Genomic DNA, 14,036 nt, shown 5'->3' on the forward strand with positions numbered 1-14,036 from the left:
CAGGAAAGTAAAGAATAGTTGAAAATTATATGAAAAACATGAGAAGTCTTTATTCTAAGTTAGGAGGAAATTTCTCTAGATAAAAACTACTTATACTGAAATTACATTGTTCAAGACTATCCATGAGTTGATTTCAATAACTAGTTTTTTATTTAATTTACTGGTGATAAAATGGTTTGGGATAACATTAACGAGTTTTGATACCTTATTATATATAAAAATTGTTTTCAACAGATGTCAATATTTGCAGTAGAAGATGACTTCAGGGTGGTTGACAGCATTTAATTTGTGATTTCGTTTATTATATATTGCATAATCATTAACATTTGAAAAAATGCAATTTCTAATTTATTTCCATCAATGGAGATGGAGCAATGTGATGACACCAAACTAATGAGCAATGTGTGACAGTCCATGTTACAGCTTTCAAAAAAAAATTAGATTAAAATGAATGAACCCTTTTTGTTGTTTTTTGGCAGCATTTAATTTGGTTTAGATTTAGTTTTCAATGATAATTATTTAATTTATAACAGTTCAAGACACACCTCACTACTTGATATAAACAATGTGATACATTACATTTTTAAAATCTCACCTGCATCCAGCCTGATGCCCTCGTCAAACCGCGAAAACAGGCGATACCTTTGGTGCCAGTACTTGACCAATTGCGGATTGGCGACTATCTCATCCGGCAACATCTGCTTGTCAATAGCCATCGCAGTCATGCCCTTCTTCTTCAGCTGCCTCTTTTTCTTCTTCCTCTGCGGTGGCCTCACCTTGCGCTCCGCCTGCCCGTTCACATCCAGCTCGCTCTTCTCCTCACCTTCGGCCGAGAAAAACACATCCTCGTCATCCGTCGAGTCGTCTTTCTCCGAGAAATTCTCGACGTCAGTTTTCAGTCCACGTTTGTGCGTCAGAGAGATGTCTTCCGAGGACATGGAGTGCAGGGGTTTGCGCGTAGGGGAACTGGTGTCTGCGATGGGTTCATTGTCGCCTTCATCAGTCTTCGGGAGAGATTCACTGGTTTCGGTCACCTTTGATCGGTTCAGGAAGTCTTTCACCTAGAAAATTAAGCAGGACATCAGCTTCACTCAACAGTTATGGGAAAATCAAACTTTTATTCTACAATTTATGTATTTTCTAATGAAAAAAATATATTCTCGATTCATGTACTACTTGTTTCATTCTATTAAAATTCCATTAAAGCTTCATTTCTATTCATTCATAACTCTACCTTCATTGTATCATCATTCATCCCATCATCACCTAGGCTTAAAATACTTCTAGAAAGTCGCCTTTGTAAAATAATAAATAAATAAATTACTCAAGAACGGTAGCTTGAATTAGACATAAAAGATGAAACTGACTATTTATTCAATCATCCAGAATCATACAACTTCTAGAAAAGTACCACAGGTTAAAGCCCAAAACGGCTTTAATTATAATTTCTACAACAGTCCAGACTATGGTTCCAAGTAAATGCAAATTTGAATGAATATGCGACTGAACATGTGAATACAGTAGTTGATACTTGGCAAATCGAAATGTGTGTATTTATCTAATCCTTCTATATGCATTTTGAATTTAATAAGAATGAAATACAGAAAATCTAGAAAATTTACTATTACGTGACTTTTACAAGATAGCTTCCACGGAATTTTCAAGTGAAGTTAAATTATTAAAGACATATGAGTTGATTTATGGCACTAACTCTATAAATTCTTTGCATGAATTTTTATTGAACTAATAAATAAATTCTTCAAGTTATTGAACTCATACTATTTTTTTCGAATAGCTCGTTTGAGAGAGCATGTCCAATCAATATTTTGGGTCACTATTATGTTATGTTCGACTGCTCCATTCGTGTTCTTGCCCACATTAATTCAATTCTTTCTGATCTAACTTATCCTTTCTCAGCTGTTCCATGTTGTAGGGTTCACGTCTCCTTTTTTCCTCCTCCTCCTCCCCGAAGATCAAACTATTTTTTTTTCAAAAAATCTATTAATAGACAAATTTATTTTTCCCGTATAAAATTAAGATTTATTATTCAATTTAAGAAGAATACAATATGGAGTGGTTCGTAATATCTTCAAGTTTATTGTATTCATTTGTACTAAGAAGTCTATATTTCGAAAAGTTAATGAAAATAAATAGTTTCACCTTATCTAGTGCTGAGACATCAGACACAATATTCTCAGCGATGTCTTCATCTTCGTCGTCGAAATAGATATGTTTATTAAGGCTAGGCTTGTTGTTGATCAAGCTGTTTGTGTGTATCTTCAATAATCTATTTTGCAGTCTTATATTTTTCTTCCAGTAGTAGACAGAGCCCGGCTTGGCTTTGTTGGCTTCGTCTGCTTCGTAAACATATCCCATCAGGTTGAATGCTGAGTTCGCCCTGTCCGCATTCTGCTTATCTCTGCAACAAATTAAATCATCATTGAATAAATGGTCATGCTTTTATATGCTGATTAGTACAAAACTACTACAGTATGGGATGCTTATCATACTTAATCGACTTGCAAAAAGACTATTCACATTTTGCAAACGGACTGAAAATATGAGTTCTGAAATCTCTTGATAATTATAGTCAGTAAAACGGTTAAAGAAACGAGACGGGCCGCCGAAAACAATGGATGGACAGGTAAAGTTCTAGTGACCCTTCAGTGGTCGCCTATTGTTATTGAATTTCGATATTTTTGTGGTCTATTGTTACGGTTTCCATTCCGAGGAAAATTTTGGTGGACCAGTCTAGATTGTGGTGTAATTAAGTATTTCTTTGAAACCTCGACAAACTAGAAACAAATTAACATTTTTTATTCAGTAAGGGGAAAGCTACGCTGCCGTTACCGCCACTGACATTTCAAGCTTCAAGAAAAATTTTATTCTCGTGACTGAACTATCTGTAAATAGGTGGTGTTTCGATGCTTCTATACAAATATAAGTATCATTTTGGACTGTAAGGGTGTGATCACATTGAAGTGCGACTGCACGTTAGATCATGCATGCACCGAATAACAAAACCTGGAAAGAGCCATACAAACACGTTGTGACGTGCATACAACTGCTCACACTAAACGCAACCAGTACGTGCATGTGTTCAGTGTGAGTATTCCTATTGCTCTGTCCATAGTTTGTTTCTCACCTGAGCGCTTGGTCATGCATAACCAAGCAAATAAACGCATTCAATGTAATCACACCCTTACTCATTCTGCTTTTTACTCCCATGTAAAATAGAGTTGGACGGTTAACACTCTTGGTACTTCATTAGAGTTTATATTTGTGCTTGTTATGTATATTTTGTATATTTGAGCTTGATATGAACTGTATATCTGTACATGTTTTGTATATGGTACCTTGTCGAACAGCCTCTTTAAGGTTTGCTTAAGGTAGTTCATTTGATTCAATAAACGTTTTTACTTTCCTTGCCCTAATACCATAGGTAAGGAAAGTATTGCTTTCCAAAAAAATTTAGGTACCCTACTTTCATGTTTTCTATACGTTTCAAGATCCCCTGAGTCCAAAAACATGATTTTTGGGTGTTGGTCTGTATGTGTGTGGGTGTGTGTGTGTCTGTGAACACGATAACTCCATTCCTAATTAACCGATTGACGTGAAATTTTAAACTTAAGGTCCTTATACCATGAGGATCCGACAATAGGAATTCAATAAAATGCAATTTAAAATGGCTAAAAACCATGTTTTTCACGGTTTTCTCGAAAACGGCTCTAACGATTTTCTTCAAATTCATACCCTAGATAGCTATTTATAAGCCCTATCAACTGACATGAGTCTCATTTCTGGGAAAATTGCAGGAGCTCCGTAATATTCCTGAGAAGAATGAATTTTGTTGAATTTCTATCAGCTCTATTAACTGGCATGAGTCTCCTCCCTGAGAAACTGACAGGTGATCCACCCATCCTTGAGAAATTCACTTTGTAACCTCCTTCTCGTGCGTGAGGTAGGTAGGTAGAACTGTTTATTCAAAAGAGCACATATTTTTATTAGAAAAATATGATATTTTATTTTTAGAACAGCTGTTTTGACAACTTTTGAAAAATCCTTAAATTTCATAATTCAAACAAAGGAAAATGTACTCTGAAAAAAATAACAATAGTATAATCGTAGTTTTAATTATTTAGCCGCCAATTGGCATTATGTTATTCCCCTAAGTTATCCTCTTTTAAGAATGAGGCTTATAGCAAGGATCAATGAGCAAGGAAAATTGTGTGAGTGTACCACACTAGATTTTTTCTGTTTTATTTAAGCCTATTTATTGATTAATTTACTCGTATGAGGTTTATCGGAAGAGAGATCCTTTTCTATGTTCTGCCTTGCCGTTTTACCCAATGACATTTCCTGTTTACACTCAAGTTTATAGGGGTTTTCTATTCTATTAGACGAAGTTCTTCGTTGATTGGATCAAAGTAAATAGATCCCTAAAGACACATTTGATAGGATTTTTCAAAATCATAATTGAGCAATAACACCTGAATACAAAGATTTAACTCACCTCTTTTCCTTAGCGATCCTGTGCCAATTCATCTTCACAGAGCAGCCTTCAGTCACATTCTCATTCGCCTCAGAACCAGACTCGTCGATCGTCAGTTGACTCGACTCGACTCGTGGACCCTCGTCCACTCGCTCCCTCTCATTCTCGTTGATCGAAACGGCGAGTGTGTCGTCACTACAGGCGTCAGGCGGCATTTCACTATCACTCACTTCACTATCGGCACCTACATCATCAGTATCCCTCACTTCACTATCATTTACACCCGGTGGTGCATTCACTTTTTCACCCTCAGCTGCACTATCATTTACAACTTCACTAACTGGTAGTCCCTTGTCTTTTTCACTAAATTCAGCTTCACTGTCGTTGGAAACTTCACCAACAGGTAGCGACGCATCCTTGACATCGCAATCGTTCTCCATTTTCGAGTCCGCGGTCAGATCAGTTGATTCAGTGTTTTGTTCGTTCCTCAGCTGACGCAAGGTCCAGCCAATTGACATTGATATCTTGCTCTGCGGTTTCGATTTTCTAGAAAAGAAAGATCAAACGATGATTAATGCTTATTGAAAAGTGATAAACAATTCAATGATGCAATGTTATTGAACCTATATTTTAGCCATCAATGGGTCTCAAAACTGCCATGCCACACTACAGCAATCTTATATTTTCAAGTGTTTGTTGTTTTAGACTGATCATTTGCAAGTTAAAAATTAGAAATTTACATGAATGAAAAAAATAATTCATGTAAATGATAAACCTAATTTGAACACTATTGGGAATTAATGAGTAGCCATTAATTAATAATTAGCCACCATATTTTTAAGTGTTTTACGAAGAAATTATTTATAATAAATGCAATGTAATATTTATTATTCATGAGTTTATAATGGAGAAGATTCTGCAAATGAATGCATTTCAGTAGAAAAGAGTAGGTACTTAATATTTTCAATAAAAATACTCGTACTAAGTAGTATGAGTAGTACATACTAGTACTCAAGATTTTATACAAATGTATTTCATTTGACAATGCTATAACTTGCGTCTCACTAGTAAAACATAATCAAAGTTTAGTAGCAATGTTGTTGAAGCTTGTTGGCAACTACAGCAATAGATGATATTTTTATTCAATTTCAAGATTATAAGTATAACAACTTCGGAGAAATACAGTGTACGAAATTAAATGGATAAGATAAGATATTGAAATGAACTGATTATCTTCTTAGACTTCTAGCAATCAGTTTTCTAGTTAAGATATTGTAATGCACTGATTATCTTATTAGACTTCTAGTCATCAGTTTTCTAGTAAAGATATTGTGAGGAACTGATTATCTTATTAGACTTTCAGCAATCAGTTTTCAAGTTAATATATTGTAAGGAACTGATTGATTATATTATTAGACTTCTAGCAATCACTTTTCTATTTGCATATTACTGTAGTATTTTCAATTTAGTAGCACTACAATATCCGATTAGGTTACTGGTCTAATCAACAAACAGCTATGCAACAGACCCCAGAAGGACCCATACTGAACAGTCTATTCACAGCTATACCAGCCAATTCATCAATCAATGAGAAATATATGAGCTGCATTACGTTTACGTTATTCGATTGCAGAACTTTAACACACCTCAAACAGAAGAGCTAATTCGACCAACCAGTCAAGCAACAGCATCATTATCAACATGGTTTGTTTGTACTTTAGTGAAATGTAACAATAAAATATAAATAATTTAACCTCAAATAGAGCAGCAAAGAAAAAATAAACAAGAAAGAATCGGAAATACAAAAACCTAACCTAAACAAAATTTTTCTCTAGGCCTAAGCCTTTCGTTGTGATGACGCAAAAATGTAGGACGTCATGTCCTATGTGTATCATATATGAAAAAATCAAAGCTAATGAAAACCTAAATTTGTGACTTACCGCTGTCTCTTGCCACTCTTCTTGGGTCGTTGACTTCTGGGAGAACCGTTGACGGCAGCCTCACCTGCACTCTCCTCACGTATCACTAGTGACGAAGACGAGTCGTTTAGATTCAACGAGCTCACATCCAGGAAGTCGGACGATGAGTCCATCTGACTGCCATCATTGAGCAGACAAGTAATTGGATCCGACAGGCTAACCTCATCTGCATCTCCGACATCGTTCGACGATTCTCCGACACAACTGTTGTCTTTCAGTTTTGTTGTCGAGACAAGATTCTTCAAATTGAACGCCTGGTAATGGTTGTAGTATTGTTCGTTGAAGTGTTCCGCCCACAAAATCTGCCACTGTTGATCGGCCTCGTTCTGGGAGGTCGTTGACGAGAGCAGCGAGTTACTCCTTCCACCGGAAGATTCGTCTGTCACTGAGTCAGAAGACGACACCGTCATACGAGTGACGTTCGTCAGAGAATCTGTTGTAGCAGTTAGCGCAAAACTGTTGCCCGAGCATCTGCTACTAGAGCCCACTCGGAAATCTTCGTTGTTGGAGGATGACGCCTCACTACGCCCCGACCCAGAACGGCCGTCTTCTGAGATATCAGACAGGCGCCGGTTCAACACTTCTCCCAAATTATTCCCCTCCAAGATCTCATCTGAGCCTTGCGCACCATCAACCTTATCCTTACTCTCCAACAAGTCCTCTGAATGATTCACACCATCCACAACCTCAACTACACTATCAAAATTACTGAAACAATCAGTCTTACTCTTCAGTTCATCCAGCAACCCACTAAAAGAAATTCTCTGGTTGGTTTTGTCTTCGTTCTGAATGCAAAACGAGGTTTCATCGTCGTTTGAAGCTGTAGTTTGTAGGTAGGTGGGATCAATGTAGTTGCCGTACTTGGAGATCCAGCTCTCCCATATAAGGCGTTCACCGTGAGTTGCCCAGTATTTCTCCCAGTCCAAGTCGCGCGAACTCTCCGACAGATCTGCGCCACTGTCGCTGTGGTGGAGAGTGCTGCTCTCACGCAGGCTGTCGTGTTCGTCGGTAGAATAGTGCGAAGCACTGCAGTAGCAGCTAACTACTTCATCCTGCAACAAATAGAAAATATTTATTTTTATAATTACTCATTACAATTTATGAATATAATTTATTGATTTTAAAAATAATTACATTATTATTTGGCGTATGGCGTCAACCAATAAAAATATCTCAATTTTATAAAGATGGTGTTAAATAACTGAACTATTATTTTTTTAAATTCTAGTTTTAAATGAATCCTGGTACATATTCCTAGAAAAACCATTATAAATCTCCTAAATTTTATTTGAAAATTAATACTGTAGAAGGTTTCTTGAAAATTTCAATCAGGTATGACCTAAAGAGCTCGGACACTGTCCAGAATTAGTCATCATTTTGAATCTCATTAGCCTAAGAAATATTGTCAATAATTGATGCTCACTCTGTATAATTACGAAGATACAGTACAAAAAATTTCAAAACGTGTATTTCTTCATCCATTTAAAAATGACAAAGAAGACAAGTTGATAGAATTACGTGGGGCACAAAGATACAAGACACTAAGAAACTGTACAAAAAGTTGAAAAAGCTTTCATTTCTTTATCCATTTGGAAATGACATAGATAATAGAATTCTATAGATGGAAATTAATGAGATAATAGAATTTTATGGGGCACAACGGAACAGCGATATGAAAAGACTACGGATAATTCATCACTGTCAACATTGGATTCGTTGCCAGTAGAGCATCTGTAGTCAGCAGAGAGACTACAAGTGGCTACAGGCATGGTGTGTTCAAATTCTGCCAAATACATGTTCATTTCATCGTCTAATGTAAGTTCATGTGGACATAACCCAGCAAACAGAATGAGGGTCAACACATTTTCCGATAGAAATCTACTTACATGATCACGCTTTCTGAAGAGTTTAGTGGGCGGTGGAGATTCAGTCGAAGAATTGAAAAACTTGACCACGTTTTCTTCTTCACAGACAAACTCCTTTTTAGCAGACACAGCACTGCACTGCTCTTCCGTTATTTCAGCATCTGCTTGTGTTTTAAGTAACTTATCCCTGAAAACACATTCAACTTGATTTTTCAAACTGAATGGTAAATTTCACTTCTGCTCGTTATTTTGCCTCAACTTCTTCACATCAACAAAAATTAGAAATAAGTTATCTTCAGTAATGGGAAAATATCGATTGAGGTTTCATTATCATAATGATTGAGGTTTGGATCACAGAGTTTCTTGAACAACTTGATATGATCACGTTCTTTACTAGATGGGAACACCCGATTATAATGAGCAAATTGCTCTAACAATCAAGATACATTCGCACCATAGGTTGATTCTTGGGTGTATAATCACACACTTTTACTATCCAACTTCTCCTCACACGTCTATTTTTGATATTCAAATTTTCACCTTGAAATTGTTTTGACTAATCTGGCAAATACATCAATACGATTTGCGTACAAATAAAATACGTGATTGTCGTAAATTAATGATTATTTTTGATAAATTAAAATTTTATCTCCTGTGTTTTGATGCCTCATTTTTAGGAGTAAATTGATATTTTAGCTAAGCATTCCCAAAAAAATATATATCCTACTGTAATTAAAAAGAGGTTTCTCATATGCAACATGAATATTCGTCTTAGCAATGACATTCGGATGACTCACCAGATTACGGCACGACTGAACAGACAATAGATGTCATCATCTACGTCATCGTTGACTTTGAAAATAATTTCAGCCAGTGATTCATAACTGTTACTCTCACTCATCTCCACACAGAACAAAGTTGTAGGGCACCTGGAAGTAAAATAAATCCGTCAAAACAAGACTGACGCATATTGCCACAAATGTTTGCATAGATTATAATAATTACTGATAACTTTAAACAAGCTGATGCCATATATTACATACATAGAGGTAATATATATCTATATTATCAATATCTTTATTATATTATTTGACCATGCTCAAATAAAAGTAGAGGAAAGGACAAATAAACATTAATACCCAGTTTCATCAAGCTCGGTCAAGACATTTGAGCATGGTCAAGTCGTCTACGATTTGAAACAAGTGCACACTGGAACAAATGATTTCTATGGCGATAGCTTCTATCTATAATTCCGGTTTCATAATGTTCAAATTTCTTGACCAATCTTGGTGAATTTTACATGAGACTATAAAAAATATTAAATGAGTCTAATAGTTTTCATGAATGCTATAAATATGTATACAGTACGGTATAAAATGCTTCAATTCAAAAAGACTAACTGAATGCTTTCCTTGATTCAAAGCAAGTCCATTATGCCCGGTTTCACCAAGCTCGGTCAAGACATTTGAACATGGTCGAATACAGGAAAGTTTACAACGAGTCCACCAACATATGATTACTATGGCGATAGTTACTATCGATAATTCCAGTGCACTCGTGTAGAGCGTACCCAGTCTGACCATGTCCAAATGTATTGATCGAGCTTGGTGAAGCCGAGCATATAGTTATCGAACTTGCAGGAAATCCAAATTTTTCAAGAAAATTATTTTAAATGATTGGAAGAAATTGATAAAGCATTTTTCAACAGTAAATCACCTATATCTTTTCCTGACAATATGAATTATATTAATTTGCTTTAGGATATTAGGTTCTATTTTGTAAGTGGATATTATAATAAGCTATGATTTTGAGACAAAACTAATTGATCGAATTACTAAATTGAATATATTCACTTACTTTGATAATAAGAATTTAAAGTGATCGTGAACTCATTTTCCATACAATGAATAATGAGCGCAAAAAGCAATTATACGTTGATTAGACGACAAAATCATTTCAAAGTTATAATTAATACCTTAAACACTGACATTTACAAACTGCAAAGAATAAGAAACAGAACTAAACAGTTGCAAACTACTTTAATTAATAGTTTAGAAAGGAACTGTTTTAATAGTACTAGTCAATAAAAGTTGTCAATACAAAGTTGAATAATTACCTACAAAATTATTCTAGTTATCGTCTCCAGGAAGATTTTCTAGCGCAATTAGAACTAATTGAATCAAATTTGAATAAGAAGAGGCGTGAAGTTTCTTGGCATCACAACTTGTTCTCTTCAAGTTTGAGGAAAAACTTTGTTAATATAGTCTTCTCAACCTTGAAGAACCTTCCACAAAATTCTAATAGAATAAGAACAAATTTGAAACACTTTCCGTGAACTATTCAAGAGAGATATTACTTATTTATAAAAAGTTGAAGGTGGATAAAAAGAAAAGATCGTTTTTACCAGGACTATGATATATTATTTCAAGGAATGTTTTTGTTAGGAAATCTTAGCTCTATTCATTTAGCGTATGGCGGACACATATGTCTCAAATACCAACATAAACCTTATTTGAAAACGTATGTACAATGAATGAAGCATCTTAGTCATTCAATTAGTCACTAAAAGTGCCTATACTACAAGTAAAAACTTCCAATTAATTGTTCTTCCAATTGAATGACTAAGATGCTTCATTCATTGTACATACGTTTTCAAATAAGGTTTATGTAGGTATTTGAGACATGTGTGTTACATGTGTCCGCCATACGCTAAATGAATAGAGCTAAGATTTCCTATAGATTAACTATAGTATAGTCACTATACTTTAGTTACTAAGTTACTATACTTTTAGTGAATTTTGTGTTCTTCTTATGAACACAGGTAGGCTGTTCTAGTACACTCCTCCATAATATGCCCCACAAACTGATTGCTACCGGTACCCACTCATAAAAAGGTGAAACAGAGTTTCCTCATTAAAGCATCAAAAAGGCATATATATATATCTACCATGTTGCGTTCGTAATTATTCAATGATCACCGTGTTTTCGTGGCAAACAGAAACCCTATTTGGGTTTCATACCAATGCCATTGTTCTGCTTTGCTGACCTCTCTTGTTGCCAGACCCTAGTTCTCAGTCAAGTTATTGCGATTCTGGATCCCAACTGACTTGGAATAAGCATGTGTTACAATTTTGTGTCGCAAACTCTTGAGGGATCATCTCATAAGAAAACTGAACTCAACTCTCCCAGCAGATTATTTGGTAACAGCCTACCACTCATTGTTCTATAGCCGCATAAGTTATGGACTTCTACTGTGGGGTCACGCAGTCAAGGGTTCATCTCATAAGAAAATAGAATTCATCTGTCCAAGTCCAAGCAGATTATATGGTAACAGCCTACCACTCATTGTTCAATAGTCATAAGTTATGGTTTTTTACTGCAGGGCCATGCAGCTGAGACAAAGAAAATATTGCTGCTACAAATAATGAAGGCTGTGAGGATATTTTCATCAGCAGGAAGGATTGATTGATCACTGCGGACCACTGTTCTTAGTTTTGAACATATTGACTATCTAGCCAGTATTGATTGGATCTCCTGGTGCATGTAAAAGAGTAAAGGAGAGTATGATAAAGGACTTGCTAGCCATCAATTTCATACAAGACCAGCAGATAATTTGAACATCAAGATACAAGTTGTAAAGGAACCAGGGCTCGATTCCAGTGTTAGCACTAAGACTTTTCAACCTGTTGCCTAAGAAAAAGGAATTAGGAGACACTACCTCCTACTAGGAGGATAAGATGAGAGTGAGTCTTACTTTGAAGCCCCTGTATTCTGTCATAGAGTTCCTACAGGACCAGAAGACAAAAAAAGTGGCCATCCAAGGCCTGAATCACCATGACAATTCAGAAAATCAAATGATTGAAGGCAACGCTAATAATTAAGCTGAAATTTAATGAATAGGTAGCTTACAGATTGATTGGCATCTTGTACATATACTTATGTATTGGCAGATTTCGGATTTCCTGTATCTTCTTGCATGTTGAAGAACGGTAAGGGATTTCAGGATTTGGGGATCTTTAAAATTATTTATCACAAAAATTAAAGCCAATTATTTTTAATTATTTAGCTTGACTTCAGCTTTGCAAACATAAGATTTATTATCTATTTGTACCTGGTTTGTTGATATTTTAATGAATAGTTACTAGATTCCAACAGGAAAATAATCCACAGTAGCATTGGAATTTGAATAGGCAATAATCAAGCATTTGAGGACATGGGATTAGTACCTATTAAATATAAATAGGCCTAAATGTAACTTATGCGAGTTGAATAAATATTCAGCTAAGAAATTGTTGGAATTCAAGAAGGGTCTAATGGCACATGATAGATAAGCTTACCTGGAGTGCTCATAATAGTTTAGCTAGGTCTAGTAAAGCAAAATCTCATCTTACTCTTCAAACTTCAAGAATGGATGAATAGTCGAGCAATTACGATGTTTAAGTGTAGCTCTTTAGTATAATACTATTGTTGGTACGGTAACTAAACTTTGCTTTGGTACCAGGCACTGGGTGAAAAGATTTGTAACAAAAGGATCCCTTGACTGCCCCTTGATCGTATATGCAGCTTATTGTAGGTTAGAAAATTATGCTATTGCTGGTTCAATATGGTTCAAAAATTCATAGTTAAGTTATATCAACTTTCAGGTCTAATAAAATTTCCTCTCCAAAATGTGATATAGAATGTAAATATTACGTGACTTGAAATATTTTAAAATCAAACTGAGAAATATGGTTTACATAAGAGTTATAAATCACAACAGGTTACTAGGTACAACCTAACCTATTAAGTTTTCTAATGCTGGACATTAAAGCCTTTATTATAAAAACCTTTGTCTAAGAAATCAAACTAATAAAATACTGACATCAAAATAAATTCGACAAAATATAACACTTGAAGTTGTATATAAAAATAGAAAAAGAGATAAATACTATTTTTGTATCATCAAGTATCAGTTCGAACTACAATCTAACGGGTTGGGCCCGTAGTTTATAAAAATATTTAGACCCAAATGTGTAGATTTCTATTCAGAATAATTTATAAAACAGCACTAACCTTATAGGAAATATGTTCCAAATTTAAATCATGATAAATCCACAATAATTAATACCATAGTTTCTAACGCCTTACATTGGTGTTGCAATTAAATCAAATCATTTATCTTCTTCAACTATGTAACAAAACTATGTGAAAATGCACCGACAGCTACAATTATCTATTTCTAGTTAATATAATGTTTATGATTAAAATTGGTCAAGATAATGAATTATAATAAAACACACAATTAAGCACCAACAGAAAGCAGAGGCAGAGGCAGCAGGAGCAGCAGAATCAAAAATCAGCATTTTAGCTGACCGTGGGGAGCGGGAGACAGCCACTCGGACGACAAACCACTCGGACGACATTGTAAACAAGCCATTTACCACTCTGTCGACATTGTAAACAAACTATATATAGCTAATCCATGACGTAAGCAGCTCTCAGCGCTCCAGGTGGAATAGTTTGCTTTCAAAATATGTAGCTCTATGAATCCCTTGTTCCAAGCTTCGTTCTCCAAAAAAGGCGCGCAAAGCTTCGTTCTCCAAAAAAGGCGCGCAAATATGAATTTAAAGATTTTAATATTACGAATTTTAAAAGTTTGTTTCAGATGCGTAATAATTTTATTTTTCTGAAAAGATATGAATCTATGGATATAGTTCATAC

The 14,036-nt window shown here is 35.2% G+C and overlaps 1 protein-coding gene across 4 annotated transcripts in view; it reads right to left on the bottom strand.

The window, feature by feature from the left end:
* LOC111064166 (trimethylguanosine synthase) overlaps positions 1-13,693 on the bottom strand; it is a 30,547-nt gene extending 16,854 nt beyond the window's left edge. The window contains exons 1-7 of one of the 4 annotated variants that reach the window (XM_039428641.1): positions 13,389-13,693; positions 9,134-9,265; positions 8,358-8,523; positions 6,433-7,523; positions 4,514-5,038; positions 2,161-2,419; positions 596-1,061 (exon numbers count right to left, since the gene is read on the bottom strand). In XM_039428641.1, the coding sequence (XP_039284575.1) occupies positions 596-1,061; positions 2,161-2,419; positions 4,514-5,038; positions 6,433-7,523; positions 8,358-8,523; positions 9,134-9,237 (2,611 nt within the window). In that variant the 5' untranslated portion in view covers positions 9,238-9,265; positions 13,389-13,693. The remainder of the gene's footprint in view (positions 1-595; positions 1,062-2,160; positions 2,420-4,513; positions 5,039-6,432; positions 7,524-8,357; positions 8,524-9,133; positions 9,266-13,388) is intronic. The other 3 variants (XR_005571377.1, XM_022351850.2, XM_039428640.1) reach the window with 3 other exon arrangements.
* Positions 13,694-14,036: the final 343 nt, after the last annotated feature.

This window comes from Nilaparvata lugens, chromosome 5 (genome assembly GCF_014356525.2).
Source record: "Nilaparvata lugens isolate BPH chromosome 5, ASM1435652v1, whole genome shotgun sequence".
NCBI lineage: Eukaryota > Metazoa > Arthropoda > Insecta > Hemiptera > Delphacidae > Nilaparvata > Nilaparvata lugens.